At 40.0% G+C, this 22,730-nt stretch overlaps 2 protein-coding genes across 3 annotated transcripts in view; both read right to left on the bottom strand.

Annotated features, from left to right (window-relative positions):
* Positions 1-9,079, bottom strand: part of gucy1b1 (guanylate cyclase 1 soluble subunit beta 1) — a 92,953-nt gene extending 83,874 nt beyond the window's left edge. For both annotated transcript variants that reach the window (XR_014029772.1, XM_081360309.1), the window contains exons 1-5: positions 8,959-9,079; positions 8,437-8,510; positions 7,421-7,521; positions 7,028-7,146; positions 5,978-6,175 (exon numbers count right to left, since the gene is read on the bottom strand). Coding sequence is in view for 1 of the 2 variants with exons in the window: in XM_081360309.1 (XP_081216435.1) it covers positions 5,978-6,175; positions 7,028-7,146; positions 7,421-7,521; positions 8,437-8,510; positions 8,959-8,961 (495 nt within the window). In the remaining variant the exon portion in view is untranslated. The remainder of the gene's footprint in view (positions 1-5,977; positions 6,176-7,027; positions 7,147-7,420; positions 7,522-8,436; positions 8,511-8,958) is intronic.
* Positions 9,080-11,230: 2,151 nt separating this feature from the next.
* Positions 11,231-22,368, bottom strand: gucy1a1 (guanylate cyclase 1 soluble subunit alpha 1; the record flags this gene model as incomplete). Its single annotated transcript, XM_081361695.1, has 8 exons — positions 11,231-11,402; positions 16,410-16,564; positions 17,268-17,411; positions 18,385-18,870; positions 20,584-21,299; positions 21,384-21,472; positions 21,865-21,923; positions 22,135-22,368. The coding sequence occupies 8 exons, from the start codon at positions 22,366-22,368 to the stop codon at positions 11,231-11,233; spliced, it is 2,055 nt and encodes a 684-aa protein (XP_081217821.1).
* Positions 22,369-22,730: the final 362 nt, after the last annotated feature.

The raw sequence follows: 22,730 nt of genomic DNA, 5'->3' as shown, positions 1-22,730 counted from the left end.
GGATGAAAGCACTTAAGACCCTGGTTTAGAGTCCATATTCACGCTAAAAAATGAGGCCAATGTGTGTGAAAGAGACCAGCCTGCCACATCACACAACTCTTGAAGGGAAACTCCTGAAAGACAGGAGACAGTCATCTTTTTCGACACAGAGTTCAGGGTTTCGAAGAGAGCAGGGGACAACTCTTCTAGAACCACAACCAAATTCCAGGCTGAAACTTTTGCATGAACAGCAGGCCTTAACCTCAAAATGCCATAAAGGAAAACAGTTACTAAGTGGTGTCCCCACCAAAAGCCCTTCACCTAATGGTGCGTGGAAGGCAGCTATGGCCACCATGTAAACCTCAAGCGTGGAGGGGGATAGACCGACTGAAAAACGTTCCAGAAGGAACTTCAGCACTGAAGTCACTGTCATGAGTCTGGTTCTTTTCTCAGGCTTTTCCTTTCCTTTTCCCCCCTCTGCTGGTCACTTTCTCTCTTTTTCCCTTCTTCCCTCTTCAGCTGATTTTCATTAGCTGTAATCGCGCTGATTCCTTTCACCTGTTCTTTCCTCTAGCCCCGCTATCTATTTAATGTTCTCTGTTCCCTTTGTCATTTGCCAGATTATTTCGTGAGAGTATCATGCAAGTGGCATTTCTCAAACCCTGCTGTTTCAGTCTTGTCTTGTCCAAGTCCAGTCTACAGTCTGGTTCAGGTCAGCCAATTTATTTCTCTCTCTACTAATCATCTGTTCTACACTGTGTCCAGCTCTCCCGCTGTCGACGAACGCCCTGTGCTGTTGTCTATGCATTGCTACCGCTCTTTACGAGGAGATGAGAGGTCTGAGGTCTACCGGCCGATCTCCCTGACTTTCTGCTGCACTTCAGCCTACGAGCGAGAGCTGTGAGAGAGTTGCTGACCCATTTGGAGGATTATTCTACGGAGTCTGTTCTGTTTACCTTTCTAAAGACTATTCTTCTGCATAATCTGCAAGCATCCTGTGTTCCTGTTTGAAGAACTATTATTTTGCTCTCTCTCAATAAACTGTGACTTTTTGTTCGCATTTGGATCCTATCTCTTCTTTACGACACTGGGCAGTTAACTGGGTCCAACTGGTGTTCTCTGCACCATAAAGTGAATACTCTCCACTTTAAAGGGGACCTATTATGCCCCTTTTTACTAGACTTAATACAAGTCGCTGATGTCCCACAGATCATTTATTATAGCATGTCCAATTTGCCCTTATTTGGGTGTGAGAAAAAACAAAAACACTCTATTTTCGTGTGTGTACCTTTAAATGCAAATTACCTGCTGCTCCCTGCCCCCCTTCTGGAAAATGGAATTTGATGAAATTTCTGTGTTGGGGAAGGATGGAATGTGTCCTTTAGATCTATCAGGACAAACCAGTCCTCGGACCTGATTTGAGTCACGATGAGCTAAATCATAAGCATCTTAAACCTGTACGTCCTCAGAGTATGGTTCAATTGATGCAGATCTAAATTGGGATGCAACCCCTTATCCTTATTTGGAACTATGAAGTACTGGCTGTAAAACCCGGAGTCCCTCTAGGGAGGAGGAATGTGCTCTACGGCCTTCTTCGCCAAGAGAGACTGAACAATTCTGAGTAACATTTTTATTTTAATGTGTCATTGTTACACATCTTGCTTGTATTTACTATAGTAATACCTATAAATTAGGCATAATTACATGCAATGTGTTGTTAATTACTATTACTCAGTACTTAAATGTATAATTACACTGTAACTGGGAGACGTCCAATTTTATATTAAGTGGCTTTAAGTACTATGTACTTACATTGAAATTAATAATTTGATACAACGGACTTATTGTGTACATACATGTTTTTACATTGTACTTATTTTTTTTTTTTTAAATCCTGCATGAAATTACAGCTGTAATTAATTAATGTAATTGCATTTGTAATTACACTGTTGACCCTTCCCTTACACCTTAACCCACCCTTAAACCTTCCCATAGCACCACACCTGTCCCTAACCTTACCCGTATCACACCTTATTAGCAGCAAAGGTGTTTTACAATACAACATGAACACAATAAGTACATGTACTTATTTTTCGATGTAAGTACATAGTACTTAAAGCTACTTAATATAAAGTGGGACCCCTAATCCTGTTCCAGCACCTGAGCCTGCTCTGGGCCTACTACTGTAAATAGAAACCTGTTCTATTGCGGAGGACGAGAACGAAACTGAATTCTGTACCCGTTTTCTATAGCTTGCAGGACCCATTAAGACAAAAATAAGCTTGATACCCTGAAGTGGATGACCGGCAGGAAACAACCTAACACATTCCCTTTAGAACCCTTTTCAGAGGGGGCGAGCCCCCCACTGCCACAACGAACTCGGGCAGATGCTGAGTAGGGCTGTAACGATATGCGATATCGTTACAGCTCTAATGCTGAGTGATGAATTTTCTGGAAACTGCTGCGCCCAGAGATGCCTATGGCCGGTAGGGGAAGTAGCAGATCGTTTTCCTGAGGGATGCGGAGGAGCGTGCACACCGTGAGACAGTGTGAAGCACAGAGCGGGCTTCCGGATCCCAAGTGAAAGCACTGGAGTCAGCGGGTGAGAACTGAGAAAGGGACAGGCCTGTCTCAAGCTCTTCTGCTAGCTCCGTTTTCAAGCCCCATCGACTGAGCCGCTGCGCCGCCTCTGCAGATACGGGACTTGAACCACGAGGGGCGCAGACCAGGCCACTCTCCTCAAAGAGGGCCAGGCGGAAGCCGGGCGTTCTCAGTGGCAGCCAATCACAATGAGCATAGTGAGCCCCCTCGAGAGCTGACTGAAAGCTCCGCACCCAAGCAGCTAACACAGATTGTGTGTGTCCCCACTGGTAATATAGCAAGGGCAGGGAGGCACACAGAATCTAAACAGCACATCTGCCATTATAACTAATGTTTTTGAGGCCTTACGGGACAAACAAACACCAAATAAGACAGACAATGTTACACAGAGATATTGCTGAAGACACAGAAGCTAATGCTGCTTTGTTACGGGTAAGTTTAGCTTCCGTGGTACACCGTCACGTGGGGTGACATTGAGTCAATTAGAACTGGTATAATTGCACACGTGCTAAGAAGCAATCACGCAGAGGCGTTCCCATAGCATCATCAATCAGACACAGCATGGAGTTCCCTCGAAAGGGAACCAAAGTCCTTTTCAAGGAATGTTAACATAAGTTAACATTAGTTAACTACTTTAGTTAACACAAACTAACAATCATCAATACTTCTACAGCATTTATTTATCAATGGTAATTTTAACATTTACTAATACATTTTAAAAATCCAAAGTTGTGTTTGTTAACATTAGTTAATGCATTGTGACCAGGAACAGGAACAAACAACCAACAATTAGATTTTTACTAACTAAAATCAAGAAAGTTTAACAAATGCTTTCAAAATATATTGCTCATTATTCATTCATCTTAGCTAATGCATAAACTAATGTTAACTAATCAGACCTTATTGTAAGGTGTTATTAAATATTCACTTTTTCAAAAGTATTTAAAAAGTTTTACAGCTCAATAAATGAATACAGCCTTTATAAAATAAGTTTCATATTAAATTGCATTACATTATATTTGCTTTTAAATCCTTCAAAAATTAGCACCATTATAATGCCTTCAATGTAACCTTGATTTACCTTTTTAAAGAAAATTAAGGATTAGTCCAAATTATTTTTGTGGTAATCAGCATTATGCCACAAATGTTGTTGATTGAGATTCATTTGTATTGAACTCAGAATATTCCTTTTAAGAACAAAAAAGACAGAGTCTAATGGTCCCTTGTGATTCCAAACAATATCATCTTCAGTGCTAAGAGCCCAGGGTCAGTGAACTCATTCCTGTCTTCAGTCCTTGCATAGCGTTTAGACTAAGCAAAAAGAAAGTTACAGCTTCAAGTGTGTCTGAGTGTTTAATAAAGAAAAATGTTTAGTGCATTGAGTATGAGTCAAATACAGAAATAACTTTTGGATTTATTTATTTTTTTTACGTAATGAAGACACTTATTGCAGTGTCTCACTGTTTTCTCTTTAGAAATATCAATGAAAATGGCCCCAAAAGTAGAAATATCACTGAAAATGGCCCTAAAAGCGTTTCTTTCTTTTTTTAACTGTAGACATCATATCAGCTTGGGCTGAATACAGAGAAGCTGTTGTTTTTTTCTCTCTCAGCTTGAAGTTGAGCCCATTTCACTGACGTCAAGTCGCTGTCTCTTTGCCCTGCTGTCACCATGACAACAATGGCTAACATTTTTTTTCAACAAGTCAGGTGTTGCATTTCGAGGGTCTGTAGATTGGACTCCCTCATTTCACACTAAGCCCAGATGGAGAGAGAAGGACGGAAAGAGCAGTCTGCCATCTGGGGATGATTAGCTCTTATTGGGTAAGGGGGATTTATTTGAAAATAAAGCAGAGAGTGAAGCACGGTGACAAAGGATAAACCGCAGGGAGTTCATCATAATGTCATGTATCGATGAGCTCTGTGAGAATGAGACTAAATCTACTTCTAGTCTACTTCCTGTAAAGTTTTGATCATTGCAGATTTTTACAATTACCTTAATGTTAATGTAAAATACCATTGTGTTTTTAAATATATATATATATATATATATATATATATATGTCATTATATATATAAATTAAAGGGATACTTCAGGATTTAGCATTAAACTTTGTATTAGTAGAAAACCTGTAGTATTTTCGAATTATTATGCTTTCCACCCTCATATCCCCCTGAGACAAGAGATTTATGTATTTTTTGTCTGGAAAAAATCCTCCGATGATGCAAAAATCGTCATTTTGCGTCATCGGAGGATTTTCTGGCCAGAGGCTAAAGACTACAGCCAGTAGATGGCGTTGTTCCGCATGTTTTCAGCCTGCCCATAGAGGGAGGGATCTCACTCACAGAATGTACACAGTGTCAGCCGTCTTTCTTTGGAAGCTAAGCTAGCAGGCTCTTGTTCTGTGGAGAAAGCTGAATAGTAGGAGAAAGCTGAGTAAGTAGGGGTTACCATCCTCCTTTTCCCGGACTTGTCCGGCGGGCGAGATCGTTCAAAATGTCCGGGATTCAGCTTTTGCGTTCTGCGGTCGCCATTCATTGTTTACATGCACCCTTTTTGTTTCAAATTTAACTGAATTCATTCCGATTGGTGAATCTGAATGTAGTGTTTACATGAACGCTAAACAAGTGATCGGTTGATGTGCGTTTTACCATTGCTAAGAAAATTCATGCTCCTCTGTGAGAGACGCGAGACCCGGCGCGTCTCAGTAATGATGCCACCGGCCTCGCGTCGTTCTCCCGCGGCCGTCAGCCTCGTCCTGCTCGCCACAGTAAACATGATGAATGAATGGCGACTGTAGAACGCAAAAGCCGAATCCCGGACATTTTGGGTCTCTAAATCCCTGGCAAACTCATCACTTAGGCTAGCCTTGTTGTTTTCAACTGCGCACTCTTACCGGTAGGCGTGGCCTCCTAAGGCAACGTAGCAAGTGCATTCTGGGAGTTGTTGTCTTTCATCCACATAAGCCAAAAATACATTTTCTGGCTTTTCTCAGTCTAGAAAGCTCCAAATTCAAAAATGTCTTCACATTTCTTCTACTTAAATGACCTATTTTAAATACACATTCATCTTCCCAGAGGTGAAGTATCCCTTTAATATTTTTAAGATTATTTTTTGTTTTTTAAAGTATCCTATGCTCACCAAGGATGCATTTATTTTAACAACATGTATTAAAAACAGTAGAATTTTGAAATATTAATACTATTTATTATTTCTATCTATCTATCTATCTATCTATTAATGTATAATCAGACCTGTCTTTTGATTAGGGGTATAAGAACTGACCACAGGGCCATCTGTGCAACCAATCTGAATCTGCCAGGCTAAAGACAATTCAAGGAACAAAGCAAAATCTATATGGGAGGATAATCAATGGACAGGGACAGAACAAGCAGACCTTCATCTCAATCTCAGTTCCATGAATCTGCTGTGCAACCGTCTTGATGATGCCTATGACGATGTCCTGAAGTCCTTCTCTCTCAGAGTAATAGTGTAGAATAAGGTTGTTCCCTTTCTCTGCATCCGTGCAGCGGAAGGATGGCGCGCGCATGCCGGGGTAGATGGTGCCCAGATGGTCATGCAATGCGTCCAGATTCTGAAGGAGAGAACAAGATGATATTAATGTGGAGATGCAAAGAGCAGATTTTTGCTTAGCTGTAATAAGTGAATGCAAGGAAAAGGTGTGTACTAAGCTACATGCGACTCAATATTTAAAGTAGTGAAATCATTCTAGTCATTTAAAAAATATGAGAATCTCAATTAGGCTGGCGGCATCACACTCAAACACAAATATACAACTAATGAGAAATTCACACTATATGATAAACTGCAGTAATGAGTTTAAATAAATATTTAAATATAAAAATAAAAATATAGCAATACATTTTTATTATGCATTTTAAATATATAAATAATAAATAATGATAAAAAATACATTTAAAAAAAATACATAATTTTTTTTTTTAACTAAGCTGCTGAAAAACAGCTAAGCTGCTGAAAATGAGTGTCTGTTTTTTAAGAAACTCACTAAAACCATTAGCTACGGTGATGTCAAACTTTTCTCTCATTTTTAATTTTGGCATTTACTATGGACACAGCCTTAGCATAGAATTTCTCACAAAATAAACCAAATAAATTACATTCTTTGAAAAACACGATCTGTAATTCATATTATTACTTCATAAATTGCTAGTGAAAGGACATTAAGGATTATTTCAAATGTATCGCTGATGATGTTATTGTCAGTTCTGACACAAAACATACCATTTCCATTGTTCAATTTAACAAAACTGACCCAGTCTATTATTATTTTTAACTATTCTAAAAATCACCCTCACAAAAAGTACAGTACATGAAATGCGTGAAATAGAAAACAGACAGTGCTGCTTGCATCACTTCCTTGACATTGCTGTTACTGATTTTGGTGATAAAAACAGTAGGCTCTTACTTGTAAGAATTCACGGACATTAGAGCCCAACACTCGGAGAATGGTGTCATAGCCAGATTCCTGACAGAACTCAAAGAACATTTTCCCAAACATTTGCAAGATGCCTCCAGCATCTATTTCTAGTGGAGAAGAAATCATATTTAAATCAACAAGGAAAAGAAAAATTATCATCAAAAACATCAAATAGATTTTTACATTCAAACTAAGTAATTTTGCTACATATCATTGTATAACACCAGTTTATCATGATGTTGTTCTGCATCAACCTGTGAACTGATAGAATGAATCACATCTGTTTAAATAACACTTAAAAATTATATATTTAATTAATTGATTTAAGTTTTTAGCAAATGATTATCTGTATCCTTCCAAAAAAAAAAAAAAAACACATACTCAGTACTTTGCTTGCAGCAGCCACAAGGTCATATGTTTTGGCATCTTCATAGATAATTCTGACCAGAAACTGTCCTTCTACATCAACCTGGGCCTCTCTCCTGAAAAAAAAAAAAAAAAAAAAAAAAAGATAATATGAAAGATTAAGAACATCAAGCAATTACTATTGCATTACCAAATTAACAAAAAACGTTAATGACGTAATACGTGGTGCATCTCAGAGATGGTACGAGATGGGCATTTGTGTTTAAAAAGTATATAATTATTATTATTTTTTTAAGACCCTTATTCAGATAAGATCCTTTTTTCTTGACTGGGATCGTGTCGAGCTTTTGAAGTTGCATTGAGACTGACATTTGGACCTTCAAACTGTTGATTGAAATTGAAGTCCATTATATGGAGAAAAATCCTGGAATGTTTTCCTCAGAAACCTTAATTTATTTTTGACTGAAGAAAGAAAGACATGGACATCTTGGATGACATGAGGGTGAGTAAATTATCAGGAAATTTTTATTTGAAAGTGAATCCTTTAATGTTGCCAGAACATTGAGTGAGACTCAAGCTCACGACTTGAGCCTAAACAGACTCCAAAACATATGTTTACATTAAGCACAGCTGTGACTTGACAAGACTGCTCTTAAAAGTCATGTCAAAGAGCTGGAGTAAGTTAAAATAAAGCTGAACTATTTGTGCAAGAGGAAAAAGTTGTACGCATGTGACCTCACCCCATGACATGGTATGCGTGACTTCTCAAGCTCTGAGTCTGAATTAATGAAAAAGTGCATCTGGTAGTAAAGGCTGGGCTATCACAACATCCTGAGCTATTGATATAAAACATTTATTTGAAAATGCAACTACTTTTTCCCCTATTTAAGTATTGAGGAAAAAGTGCTGAGAATAAAATAGCAATTGTTGAAATGTTATTTTATTTCAGTAGCTTTAGATTTCAATAAAAAAAAAAATTTTGCCAGTGTCATTGTCACATTGATGTAATATAGAAATACATTTTAACTCACTTGATGTCCTCCCACACATCTGGACCATAATTTCTCAGCACCAGAAGTTCCAGTGCGTGGTTCACAAAACCGTACTGCCAAAAGAGAGACATACAAATGTGAAATACAAATACAAATATACAAATATAAAATGTCTTTATCAGTGACTATACACATAATAATGCATTAATGCAATTAATGCATTCTTCTGCCATTTATATAGCCTATAGCAGAAGAATGCAGTATTTGTTTTCTTATTGTTTACCAATTCTGCCATCTAATCAAATATGCTGTAGTGCTTTTTGTGCGTAAATCAAAACATGAGATGTGGTTTCCTGCATAGGTTACATTTTACCACACAATGAGGCAATATAATAATTATTCACCCATAATACAGAATTACATATTTGAGTAATGCCTTATTTCCATCGCTTTTACAAAGCCGATGATACTGTAAACGACAGAGCAAATATTTAGGCTACGTGAATAGTGGCAAGAAAATAAATACAACACAAGTACAAACGCATTCATATTGCTACATACCATGTTTCGATTAATTCGCCAATTCCTTTTCTGATAGATTAAATCACTAAACACCAGGACTGACAAACCGTACAGCTGTTACGGTTGAAACCACCATTCCTGAAACGAGCTCATTGTTATTGACAGAGGATGTAGCCAACGGGAGCGCGTGGATGCAAAGAGTGCATGACAGCTGGCTCTCGCTATTTGCATTTCGCTAGGTCCCGGATTCAGGAATTATAATACGTTGAAGGATTGTCTTATGAATATTGATTACGCAACATGACGTTTGTCCAGAAGACCTACCTATTGGCTGAGAGATAGACGTTAGTAGGAGGGCGTTAATAAACTGGCGAATCAACGATTCTTACTATGGTTGAAGACCTGCTGGCAAATAAATATTAATTAGGTCACGTCTTGTACGCTCCGGGTAGGTTACCAAGCAACCCCAGCATGACTTTACTTAGAAAGATCGTAAAATTATTATTAATCGAAATACTTTTTCCCCCCTTTTTTTCATCAAATTAAGAAAGAGCTTTTATAATTTTTTATAGTTTTATAGTTACAATTTTTACAGTCTGGTCGATAGTCATCATATAAAATGGCAAGATATACAATTTCTCTAGTTTTCTCTAATTAAGTGCGAGCAAATGCAAATCATTTGAACCTGAATGTGTCAATTTTGGGTTTTGTAGGCCTGTTCTGAGACATTTACTGAAGCTAACCTTGGTGTATTCCAGTATATAAAATGGTGCAATTATAATTCTTATAAATGTTATGTTATATTTCATGAAAAATATTTTTTATGTTATATAACAGTTTAATTGGTTGTAATATGTATAATAGTGATGAATGTAGAGAAGCAAAATTAAATAAATAAAAATTATATGATTGTGTGAAATGGTAGCCACAGACAGGATTATCCCTGCATTTCTGTGTTGTACACCTGATATAGGCCTACCACCACATTACTTTTTATAAAGCATGGATTTTAGGAAATACCCCACATGACCCATGTTCTGTTCAAAAATGTTAAGACAATGTTAAGAGGCCGCAGAATTTAGGTTAATGCGACAGAGTTATCTTTTATGTGGTCTCTCTTTCACTCGTTTCATGGAAAGAGCAGGTGGCATTGAAACAACAACAAACCAAACTTTCAATAAAGCATGTTTATTACAGATCTATAACAATACAAAAGAAATGTCACAACGTTTAGTTCAAGAATGATTGTGGATGGGCTCTGCTGAGGTGATGCTTTACTGTTTGCTTTTCTTCCCCTTTACTGTGTACTACAATGACGTGCTCTATTCAGATTATTGAAATGATACTTGCTGTCCTTAAACTATAAATGATTCACTCTCTTGACTCTATAGCGTTTAAAGAAATCAATCATTATAGATACAAATGTGGATGACATTCTTTGCTTTTTAAATTTTTGGTATAGTTAGGAAGTCAAAATAAATGAATTACTTTATTAAAACAGTCCAGCCGATCAAAATCACAGGACTCATACTTAAAGGGTTAGTTCACCCAAAAATTTTAATTCTGTCAGTAATTACTCACCCTTATGTTGTTCCAACCCCGTAAGACTTTCGTTCATCTTCGGAACAGCGCTTCTGGGTTGTACGTCAGAACGTAAGCTCACTATTGGCCAACGCTGGTCATGTGTGTGATGCGTGTGATGCTGGCCAATAGTGAGCCTATGTTCTGACGTACAACCCAGAAGTGCTGCACTGTTACACTATGTGAACTCACTCAGAGGCCCACTCAGAAGAAAATTAATAGTTGAATAAAGTCGTTATTTTAGGGGGTTTTTTCGCACAAAAAGTATTCTCGTTGCTTGATAAACTTAAGGTTGAGCCACTGTAGTCACTTGGACTATTTTAACAATGCCTTTACTCACTTTTCTGGGATGGCAGATATTGATTACCTAGCAGCCTATGAAGTAGTGAGCCAGCTCTCAGATTTCATCAAAAATATCTTAATTTGTGTTCCGAAGATGAACGAAAGTCTTACGGGGTTGGAACAACATGAGGGTGAGTAATTACTGACAGAATTTTCATTTTTGTGTGAACTAACCCTTTAACGCCACTGTGAAGAAAAATACAGTGCTCAATGAAACCCTTCTAATGAGTGTTATTTGATAGTTTTTTGGCAACATTCAACAGTTGGATGATAAACTACCTCTGGCTCAACTAAAATGATACACAGAGTGACAGGCAGTTTTACTGTTTCCACTGTAACCAATGTTTCCACTGTTTCCAGCATTCGTTGTCTGAGAGATTTTGTGTTTTCATCCACAGGGCTGAGTTTCCTCTGCAGCACAGCCTCTGGAAGCAGCACTTATCTTTTGATCACGAGCCTGGAGAAAGTAACAAACTCCAGGGATGTCAGTGGGGAAGTTGGGCGGAAGATCCTCTCTTCTCCGGGGGATGAGAATGAACTCTGGACAATCTTTTAACAATCTGAAATGAAAGAGAAGTACAAAAATTGTCCTAAAGCCCACTTGCAGGTATACAAAGTAAAAATCAGCTGTAACAGAGTGAAATATGACGAAAATACTTATACATGTTTTGGCTCAGCCAGAAATCATTTAACAAGGATAATCTTGTTATTCTTCCTTAAACATAAAAAAACACAGATCCATTTGATGGAATGTTCCTGGTCTTCGTTTATGTAAAACTAATATAGTTGCTGACACTTCATTGTACAATAAAAAACGTCTCGGTTACGTATGGTAACCCTCGTTCCCCGAGGAGGGAACGGAGACGTACGTCAGAAGTGATCCTGACGAATTGGGATCTCGCTCGAGAGCCTATCTACTTCGAGTATAACTAAACGAGCCAATGCACATTGGCATGCGATAATTGCACCAGATGTTGTGCATCGCGGCGCGAGTATATAATGAGCGGTAGGTGCATCACATCCTTGTTTTCTGCTACGGGGCCGGACTTGTGACTCGGCCGTACAGCGGAAGCTCAGCAACTGTGGCAAGGGGACGTACGTCTCCGTGACCGCAGTGTTGGGCAGAAAGTAGGAGCTCTAAGCAGAGAAGGTCAGTCACTGCTGTTCCGCAAGACCCATTCAGTGTGACTTATTGGATAACGCTGGGAAAGTGTGCCCTTGTGGAAGGGAACGCTGCGGGAGCCACATCCTACCTCAGAGGGAGGCACTGTGACGGTTACACATATGGACTAGCCAAGCAGGGTAGTACAACATATGGTAGTCTCTGGGGTGGTTCCAGCCTAGTTATAGGGGGGAAAGAACACCAGCAGAGATGACAGAGCAGGCTCTGTCGAGGGAAAGGCACGGGCTCGTCCGCAGAGGAGCTGGGTCTAGGGCTGCCTGGGTCTGCCTCCTCCGAAGGCAGTGCTTGCAGGTTCACTACCTGGTCCCTGAAGGGAGTGGTAGGAACCTTGGGCACGTATCCAGGCCGGGGTCTCAGGACAACGTGAGAGTTAGCCGGCCCGAATTCTGGGCACGATTCTTCGACTGAAAATGCTTGCAGGTTCCCTACCCTCTTGATGGAAGCCAGAGCAGTCAGGAGCACTGTCTTTAGTGACAGGATCTTTAACTCAGCTGACTTCAGTGGTTCGAAGGGAGGTCTCTGCAGGGGGGGAGCCTGGGGGGGAGGGGGTGGATTCTGTTTCATCGCTCCCCTCAGGAACCTGACGATAAGGTCATGCTTTCCCAATGACTTACCTTCAACTGCATCGTGATGTGCCGGAATTAGCGGCAACATACACTTTGAGGGTGGAGGGAGACAGCCTTTGCCCCAACCCATCTTGCAGGAAAGAAAGCACGACTCTGATCAGACATCCTCGGAGGAAGAACACCATTCAACAAACAGGTTCCACTTCAGTGCATAGAGGCGCCTCGTTGAGGGGGCTCTAGCAGAAGTGATGGTGTTTACCACCGCCTGAGGTAGGTAGGGGTGGGGGAAAAATCGATTCTTCGATGCATCGCGATGCGGACGTGGACGATTCTGAATCGATTCACAAATGTCAAAAAATCGATTTTCTAAAAAAAAAAAATATATATATATATATATATATATATATATATATATATATATATATATATATATATATATATATATATATATATATATTGGACAATTTTCTTCTAGAAAGACAAGGTGTTCAGGTGGAGAAAAAACTTTTTCTTTACCTTGACATGTTTCGACTGCAACCTGCAGTCTTCTTCCACCTGAACACCTTGTCTTTCTAGAAGAAAATTGTCCAATTTCTACAGTATGTTGGTTCTGATCTACTTCCTAAAGGAAATAAGCCTTTCATATATTTGTTATTGTTTAGTTCAACTTGAGTCACAACACAATGTGATGTATTCATTTCTGTGTTCTACAGAACATAAGCTACATTCAAATAATTCTGAAGTTATAACTACACGACACAGAAAGTGCTTTGAGTTGTTGTTACTCAATAAAAGAGTTAAGTAATTCAGCAGCTGACTTTTTTTAATACTGCAATCACTTTGTAGTGTATTTTTTCGTTTACTGTTGTGAAATGGAAAATCAATAATTGCTAATCGAGAATCGTTAATAATCCAAAATCGACTGTAATCGAATCGGGACTTCAATAATCGTAATCGAATCGAATCGGGAAATCAGACAGATTAACCACCCCTAGGGGTAGGTCACCTAGAACCTCCGCGTCCCGTCCAGGGACCAGACATGGAGTTTTCAGAGATCTGGACGCAGGTGCCTTTGAGTGCCCCGTCTCAGAGAAAGCAGGTCCTTCCCCAGAGGAATAGGCCAAGGAGGGGCTGTTGCGAGGAGCATAAGTTCTGGGAACCAGGTCCAGTTGGGCCAATACGGCGCAAATAACAAGACTTGCTCCTCGTCCTCCCTGACTTTGCACAGTGTTTGTGCGAGAAGGCTCACTGGGGGAAATGCAAACTTGCGTAGTCCCCGGGGCCAGCTGTGCGCCAGTGCATCCATGCCGAGGGTCCCCTCGGTCAGGGAATAAAGCAATTCGCAATGGGTCGAGTATGGAGAGGCAAACAGATCTATCTGAGCGGCTCCGAAGAAGTCCCATATCAGCTGGACCACCTGGGGATGGAGACGCCACTCTCCTGGAAGCGTAAGCTGTCATGAGAGCTCGTCGGCTGCACGATTGAGCATGCCAGGGATGTGAATGGCAAGAAGCGACTTCAGATGCTTTTGACTCCATAGGAGGAGATGGCGGGCGAGCTGCAACATGCGGCGGGAGTGTAGACCAACTTGACAGTTGATGTACGCAATTGTCGCAGTGCTATCCGTACGGACAAGTACGTGCTTGCCATGTAGCGGCCCTTTGAGCGTGGGGCCCTCACATCCCTGGCATGTGGCCCAGCGCACAGCGTACTGTGAGCAACTAGAGGCAATTGATTTGCCAATGCAGTTGAGGCCCTGTCCACAGACCTGAAACTGCATGCCCGTTGTACGTACCTGCCCGTAGAAATTAAGGGTCTGACAACGGGCTGAGAGTTTGGCGACAGTGCGGGGTGACGTGCACCGGTACATGCTGCTCTGCCACGCCCATCTCGGGACTCGGCCGTGAAGCCAGTGCTGAAGCGGTCTCATATGAAGCAATCCGAGCTGCATTACTGCGACTGCAGATGCCATATGCCCCAGGAGCCTCTGAAAAAGTTTCAGTGGGACCGCTGTCCAACGTTGCAAAGCCATTGAAGAGGAGTGGAACAACATTCCAAAGGCCACAATCAACAACCTGATCAACTCTATGCGAAGGAGATGTGTTACACTGCGTGAGGCAAATGGTGATCACACCATATACTGACTGGTTTTCGAACCCCCCCAGAGCGGCTGACTCTGGGTCTCAGGGCTGCTGAGACAGGTGGCGCCGTCTTCCTGCGAAAGCTCGACCTCACAGTAGAGCTAGCTGTGACAGTTTTTTATTTTTATTTATATTATTTTACTGACACCCTTGGCCAAAATGCTTCCATACTGACAAAGTTTTACATACACATCCAGGCAGGCACGGGGGCGGGGCAAGGCGATTTTGCGTCACACTGCGCCCCCAGAGTAGCCCGGGAAAGTGTGGCTGTCAAGTCTGAATCTGATTCAGCATGAGCACACACACCATTACAGTGGGAACTCAGCATCATCTTCATTTCCAGAGCGTAACAGCCCTCTCTCCGATGCAGCGATCGACATCTAATCTTCCCCTGGAGCCCCGAATGAAATGCTTGGTCCCTCATGAGAAGCACCAGTAATCCCATCCGAAAGCTGTCAAACTCGATGGCACACGGCACGCTGAGCGCTCAAGCCCTCATGAGAAAAGCAAGATGAAAAACGTGCCGACGTGGTAAACCACATAAACCACCCACGAACGCAGTCTCAGCATGTTTGCAATGCGCTAGAGCAGGGTTCACCAATCTCGGTCCTGGAGGACCTCTGTCCTGCAGAGTTTAGCTCCAACCCCAATTAAACACACCTGAACCAGCTAATCAAGGTCTCATTAGGCATACTAGAAACTTTCAAACAGGTGTGTTGGAGCTGGTTGGAGCTAAACTCTGCAGGACAGCGGCCCTCCAGGACCGAGATTGGTGAACCCTGCGCTAGAGGAATGAGGGGCCCGAGGAGGTGGTCTCGTCGGGGAACGCTCACTGTAATCCTCAGATCACCAATGCTATTAGCCAAAGTAGTCCTTTTCTGGTGGCCACAAGAAGAGAAACTAGATCAGGGAATAGGCAAGGGGACTCCACCTCATTTGAGGCACTTGAGTCTCGGCCTCGAATCTAGAGCGCCGAACAACGCACGCTGAGTTGCCGTGACAATCCGCGCTGTCAGCCGGCAGCTCGGCGGCACATGGCACACTGAGCGACTCAAGCCTTTACGAGAAAGGGGAGATGAACAACGTGCCAACGTGGTCATGCTCTCATCAGAGAACATGAACCACCCACAAACGCAGTCTCAACACGCTTAAGCCCAGGCAGTGTGTGATCGTGGCCGTCATATGAGGATAGGAAACTACCGCATCCAGAAACACACGGTTTGAATGACGTCTTGAAAAAGTCGCAGTGTCGAACAGTGTATGCTCCTTCAGGAAACTGCTCTCTCTGGTGCTGAAGCACCCAGGGATGACCGCGGCTACACAAACAGGACGATAGTGCAAGCCTGATGTGAGCCCTCACATTCTCATTGAAGGCACAACATTCTGAGCTGTGAAAACAGCTGTTTTGCTCTTGCCAATGTGCATTGGCTCGTTTAGTTACACTCGAAGTAGATAGGCTCTCGAGCGAGATCCCCATTCGTCAGAATCACTTCTTACGTATGTCATAGTGAGCTGACGAAGGGGAACTAGCTGTTGAGCTCATTTATGTGTACAAATCATTTTACTCCCACTTAAAGATGAAATATTTGTTTATATCTCAAAACTACAAGAGAATTAGAAACATGCTGATTCAAATATAATAATACAAAAAAGCAGGACAGTTGTCTCTGTTTATACCTGTATGTGGTGGGACTGACGTTAATCTTTCTTGGCAGGCTACAGGACTCAAACTTGTTGGCTAATGTGACATTATTGCCAAAAAGGCAGTAGCGGGGCATTTTAACACCAACCACACCTGCCAAAATCGAGCCAGAGTGGATCCCGATACGCATCTGAGAATAAAACAAAGCAAGCACTTTGTTAAAAATCAAAAAATAGTTTTGCTTTACATCTTTGTTCTCAAATATTCTTTTTTAAAATTCTTTATTTCAAACTATGTGTAATATTACTATTTCTGAGCCTCCTGACATCTCCTGATGTCTATTGTTTGCCAATACATTTCATGTTAAAACGATGAAAATACAGAACATTCAACCCAATCTTCAAACCAAACATAAATATTACTTTTCCCCAAGATCATTTGTTAAGATAAAAATGATAATATTTTTGTGTCTAAAGCAGCAGTATTCATATACTAATTCCAATTCTGATCAATTATTCTGGGTGACAATTGCACTGTTATGAATAATATGAACATACCTATTTTTGATCCTAAAATAGGATACATTAAATGTGACCTTTCAAAAATTATTTTCATTGTAGTGTGAGTGTGTTTGCACAAAAATGTACAAGCATTCTGTGTAAATGAGTCACGCATCGATTTTATTCTACCATCGAACAACATTGTTGAAGCAGTTGCATTATTTTGTTTAATATCAGCAGTCTATTAAAGGTTTGCATGACATATGAGAGAAATTTAAATAAATGAATACAAGAATAAAAGACAATAATAAGTATATGGAACATTTGACTCATTACATAGTATTCATGCTATAACTGTACACATAATTTGGAAAAACCTGATGAAACACTTACCTTGATGATCTCCCCCATGGGAGTCGTGACCTCATCCGACAATTCCATCATCTTCAGAGCCATGAGAGCAATCTGGACAGCATGGGTGGGACACTCTTTGTGTAATCCTCCAGCTACACAGTACGCATCGCCGATGGTTTCCACCTTGAACGCACAAATGAGGACATATGAAAGGTTATGAGAGCAGAGTGCTAAATATTTCATTACACACCTCTGAGTATATTCAAGGTTCATGGCTGCCGTAATATTCTGAATTGCCTCTCTTGTGACATTCATGTATAAGTTAAAACCAATTAACATAACCGTTGTGAATTTAGACAACAATTTAATTATGATAAATAAATTGTATTATATTATTGCATAATTATCACCCCTTATATTCCCAACCATGCACCGGATTAGGTTAACTGACTATTTGATGTAATTTTGACTAAAAAAATAAATAAAAAATCAGCAGTATCTTACAACGTGAAAGCAGAAGTTTCAGTGTTGAAAGTAAGCTATTTTGAAACCGGCTATACAAACTAACTTTACGTTAACAAAATGGTACAATTTTGACAGCTTGAGAGACATTAATTCCCTGTTATTGCACATTCAGTATGGAGATGTTTGAGACACACATCATGAACCAGCTGAGATATGTTGGGAGAAGACAAGAGGGGAATCTATTTTAGGATATAGCTGTCTGTAAGAATGTAAGCAAAGCCAGACACTAAGCTAAACTTTTCCTCCACTGTCTTTTACAAGAAATTCATCTCTGCTGCATGTGTATGGGAAATTCTGCTACAGATTACATTAGCCAACCTCCCAGCATTTTATGAGCCTGCATGTCAGAAATTATGAAAAATGAAAAAGATTTCGGGTGAATGATTGTATTAAAATCCCAAGGGCCCCTAGATAAACATATTTTACAATCTCCAAATAAAAAAAAACACAGCCCCTTTTTTGCTACTTTGAAGCTAAAAGACCAAAAAAGGTTAAAATACACTATGCCAAAAACATAGAACCAAAGGACAATTCATCCATGAAAAATTCAACACTTATCAGTAGTGAGTAGCAGTGAAATGTTCTACATAGTGTTATTTATTTGTTAGGACCAAAGTACAATATCACTCACCTTATAAACATCCAGCTCACCGCAGTGGTGATCAAACCTAGTGTAGAGCTCACTGAGCATGTTTACCACCTGCATGGGTGTACAACGTGAACAGGTTGCAGTGAAGCCCACAATATCTGAGAACAGCATGGTGACATGATCAAACTTTTTCGCCTGCACAGGAAGTCCCTGCCACAAACGCTGGGCGACGTTCCCTGGGAATATCGTGAAGAGCAGCTCTACTGTTCGCCTCTTTTCTTCTTCCAGGGCCTGGTGTGCCTGTTCCAGGGCAGCTTTGGCTTTGCCCAGTCGTTTTTTTAGTCCATCTTGGGCCTTGGTCTGCTCCCCAACCAGAACAACATCTCGTAGTGCATTGTGGATGGGAATGTCAGAGAGGTAGAGGCCCCGGCCTGTCAATTCCTCCAGCTTATCCACACACGGAGAACCGAGGAAGAGGAGAGCACTCATTTCTGACATGAAGATCATCTGCCCCTTCAAGTCCATATGCTAAAATGAGAGGGTTGGGAGGATGGGAATTAATTCAGAGGTTTGGACAAATTTGCTATAAATGTGACCAATGTATATAAATATATTATGTTAATAAATATTTTATAATACATAATTTAATCGAGGCACTTCATGGTTCATGGTTATTCTTTATGCGCACTATATATGCATTTGCGAATTTGTACGATCTCATTCATACTTTTTTGTACAATCTGCTTAAAGGGTTAGGTTAGGTTTAGATGTGTGGTTATGAATGGACTTTTACTTTTTCTAAAAAAATTTTTTTTTTTTCATACGAATTCACCACAAATTTGCTAAATGTTTGCAATTTTCTCTTGAGAACAGGTTGAATATAATGTAATTTATCTTTATCTTGCTCAAAGGGATTTGATTTGCACTTAGTTTACACACTCTTTTGAAGTAAGCTCCTTAACGTCATCATGACCCTACCACCTACCTAAGTTCATAGTTTTGTTTAGGAAAATGATTTATTTGCTGACTGATGTCGATTTATCTTATGTCAGTAGAATCTTATAGTGTACACTGGAAATATTCAATTTTTGTATTGTATACCCAAAAGATCTGACTTACAGTAGTGCCTAAAAATTATGTTGGATATCAGTTTTTTATGACCCTAGAAGTTCAATTAAACTATCAAAATATTTTAGATATGAAGCAAAAACAAAGTTGGTTAAGGTATTTATCTGATAAAATGATTTGGCAAAAAAAAGGCAAACTACAGCTACAGGTTTTATTTGAATAATATTTAAATAAAGGGTGAAGATATACATTTTCCAAGGTCGGACATCACTTTCGGCTACTACTGTATATGAATTTGAGTTTTTGAAAAGACCCAAAGCATAATATTAACTGATATTTAGTCTGTGTAAATAAAATGAATGTGCCATTCAGTGCAGTATTTTTTTTTATAAAATAATAATATCTTCCTCTATTTTTCCAAAAAATTACCAAGGGGTAAAGCTGAAATGAATTCTGCTTGATATAGATAAATGTAACTAATAAAGGAAAGCACATTAGATTAAACATTATATGAAACATGGATGCAAAAACTCCTTATAATGCCTCTGTACCATCAACGTATATTACGTGTACTGTTTGTTTCTTAAACTAATCTAGATATGAGGTTGCTGTGCAATTCCTTTCATGTGATCAGGTAGATCTCATTAATTGTGCCTTTGAGGGGCCTTCCACGTCTTGACATTTGGTGCCATGTTCATTTCATCATGGTACAGGACTTTATTGCATTGCCCTTATTATACTGATCATCTGCAACCTAAGAAACTGAGATTTGCCAATATAAATTTCCCTTCAACCACCTCATAAAAACTCATTTCAGATCAGCACGAAGATAAACCTATGAGTAAAAATCCTACTAATTACTTTGCACTGATTAGTTAAATCATGTTGTGCTTTTTAATTGTCTAATCAACATAAAACCCAAAGCAATCTTTGATTCTTCTTATTCTTTGATGCATGTCGATGAGATACAATGACACATAGACCTTCAGAGGTTCACATTGTGAATGCAAACTTGCATACATTGCATTCAAAGTTGCAAACATAGATGTTTTTCCACACTCTGTTTAGCTTGTCTTAGCTAAGCAATAAGCTTGACATTTTAAAAAGTCCCAGGTAAGCAATTTCACACATAACTGGTGGCCCATTGTTAGCATCAGCATAACAAAAAAATACCTTTCCAGGGCTGTCAGCAGAGCTCGCTCCATGATGTTTCAACCGTAGCATGAACTGGGTGTTAAGCATGGTCAAAATATCCTGGAAGCTGGCTCGTATCTCGGGTGACACAATGGCAAAGTGCTCATTGAAAACAGGTCTCCTTTGACCATCTCTGTATCGCCCAAGCCTCCTTCTCAAACCATCTCCAATCTGCATCAGGACCATTTCCTGATCCAGGAGAATGTGGAAGGGAAAAGTAGTGTAGAGCAGCGAGAGAGGGATGTCTCCAGACGAGTGTGTCCTCATGGGGCTTGGTGTGAGGCTCCTGCCATCTCTCACTACCACCGAGTACAGCAGATGGGGCTGATGACTGGCCTGTAGAGCACCACTGTCTTTATGCCCAACATCCATTCTGACCTCCACCCGTGTGCAGTAGAGCAAACACGCTGCCGCCTGGATGATACCCGAGAAGAAGAGCTCAGTGGTGGGGAGGGGGTTGAAGTAATAGACTGTCAGGAGTCCTGGATCTTTGTCCAGGCAGAGGATGGAAGCTTGGTGGATGTAACGCTGTACCTCAGGGGTGGGGAGTGTGCTTTGCTTTAAGAGAACATTAAAGCTGTTGAGAAAATCATGGAGAGCTCCCCCCACTACTCTGAGAATATGACCATCCTCCTCATAACAGTCCCGAAACACCTCCAGACCCAGAGAGATCTTTAGTGCATCCATGGGGATACCTTGGATTTAATGTAAAAAATACAATTCATTAAAAATGTAAATAATATTAATGAATATATAAACATTTTAATGCCTCTTCCTACCTGTTTTAAGTGAGTAGTTTCTCATGACATCGGATAATTGTTCAGCATTGTCCAGTGTCTGAGATCCATCAGAACTGCATGCTACAGGGCTTTGGACACATATTAAAACATATAGTCAATAAATGAATATGTAGAATGAAACAAGAAGAACAACATCAGAGCACTTTTGAACTTTAGGCTGAACTAGTAAAATATAATAATATAATATAATATAATATAATATAATATAATATAATATAATATAATAATTCACATTGACAACATTATAGAACATATCATTGACAATATAGAATATAAACATAAAACAATGTGGAAAACAATAATGAAATAATTTTTCATAAGAATGAAAACAATATTCAAACAATCTCTACAACAGTAAATGGTCGACAAATGGTCGACAAAATTAAAAATAGAATGATACAAGGACAATTTTATAATTCATGGTATAACATATTATAATGAAAGGGAAAAAACATCTTACCAACTCATGTCTATCTGCTGTTTCATAACTCTGAACAATGCATTTCGCAATTTCTCGAACTAAAAGAAAAAAAAATAACATTTTATATAGCATATAGCATATCGTGTGTGCATTTGGTTTTGTAATTATTAACTGTCGTTTGTCTGCCTTGCACATTTCTCTTTGCGCGCTTTGCAAGCAGAACGCTGAAATTAAACAGATTTTCCAATCCAACGTAGGCTATAAGAATCTGCTGCAAAATATCATCAGGTGAATTAAACATGAATTTACCTCCGGGCACACCAGCTTTCGGATGCTCTCGCCCAGTGAATGCAGATTAACTTTGCTCCGGCTTATTTTGCGTTTAGGCAGAATGTTTGCGATATTACCCTGCACCTCTCTGGATACTGGCACAACATTCACCGCATTGCTTTCCTCAAAGTCCGCAGGTTCCTCATTTCCCACGGCCATAGAAAAGGGGCATTCACCCGAAATCTTAAGATCCTTCAGTTTAGCGCAAAACATTATTTGCAAAATAGTCCTCACCAAACATCCAGCAAAAATATCTACATTGTGAATATCCGACTGAGACCATTCATGCCCATCCGAATACAGGATAGAAGCATCCTAGGTGATGGAAAAATCTCAGCCCAGCAAGGAAATATATTTTGCCCGCACGCACACGTCTTCTCCAGTACCAAGCTATTTCAAACTTATCAGCAGCTATTCCGCCTGCATACAATAGTAAATTACAGGGGCAAATGATGAGCCAAGGATCATTAAGTATGGCCAATCACAAGCACTAGTGGAAACCTCCAGCTAGCCAATGGATGCACTGGCAGACAGAGCTCCTAAAAGATGTATAATACTCGTCTGGAGATGCGTGA

Source organism: Scardinius erythrophthalmus (genome assembly GCF_964197995.2).
Source record: "Scardinius erythrophthalmus genome assembly, chromosome: 3".
NCBI lineage: Eukaryota > Metazoa > Chordata > Actinopteri > Cypriniformes > Leuciscidae > Scardinius > Scardinius erythrophthalmus.
This window is presented reverse-complemented; position numbering and strand designations above follow the sequence as displayed.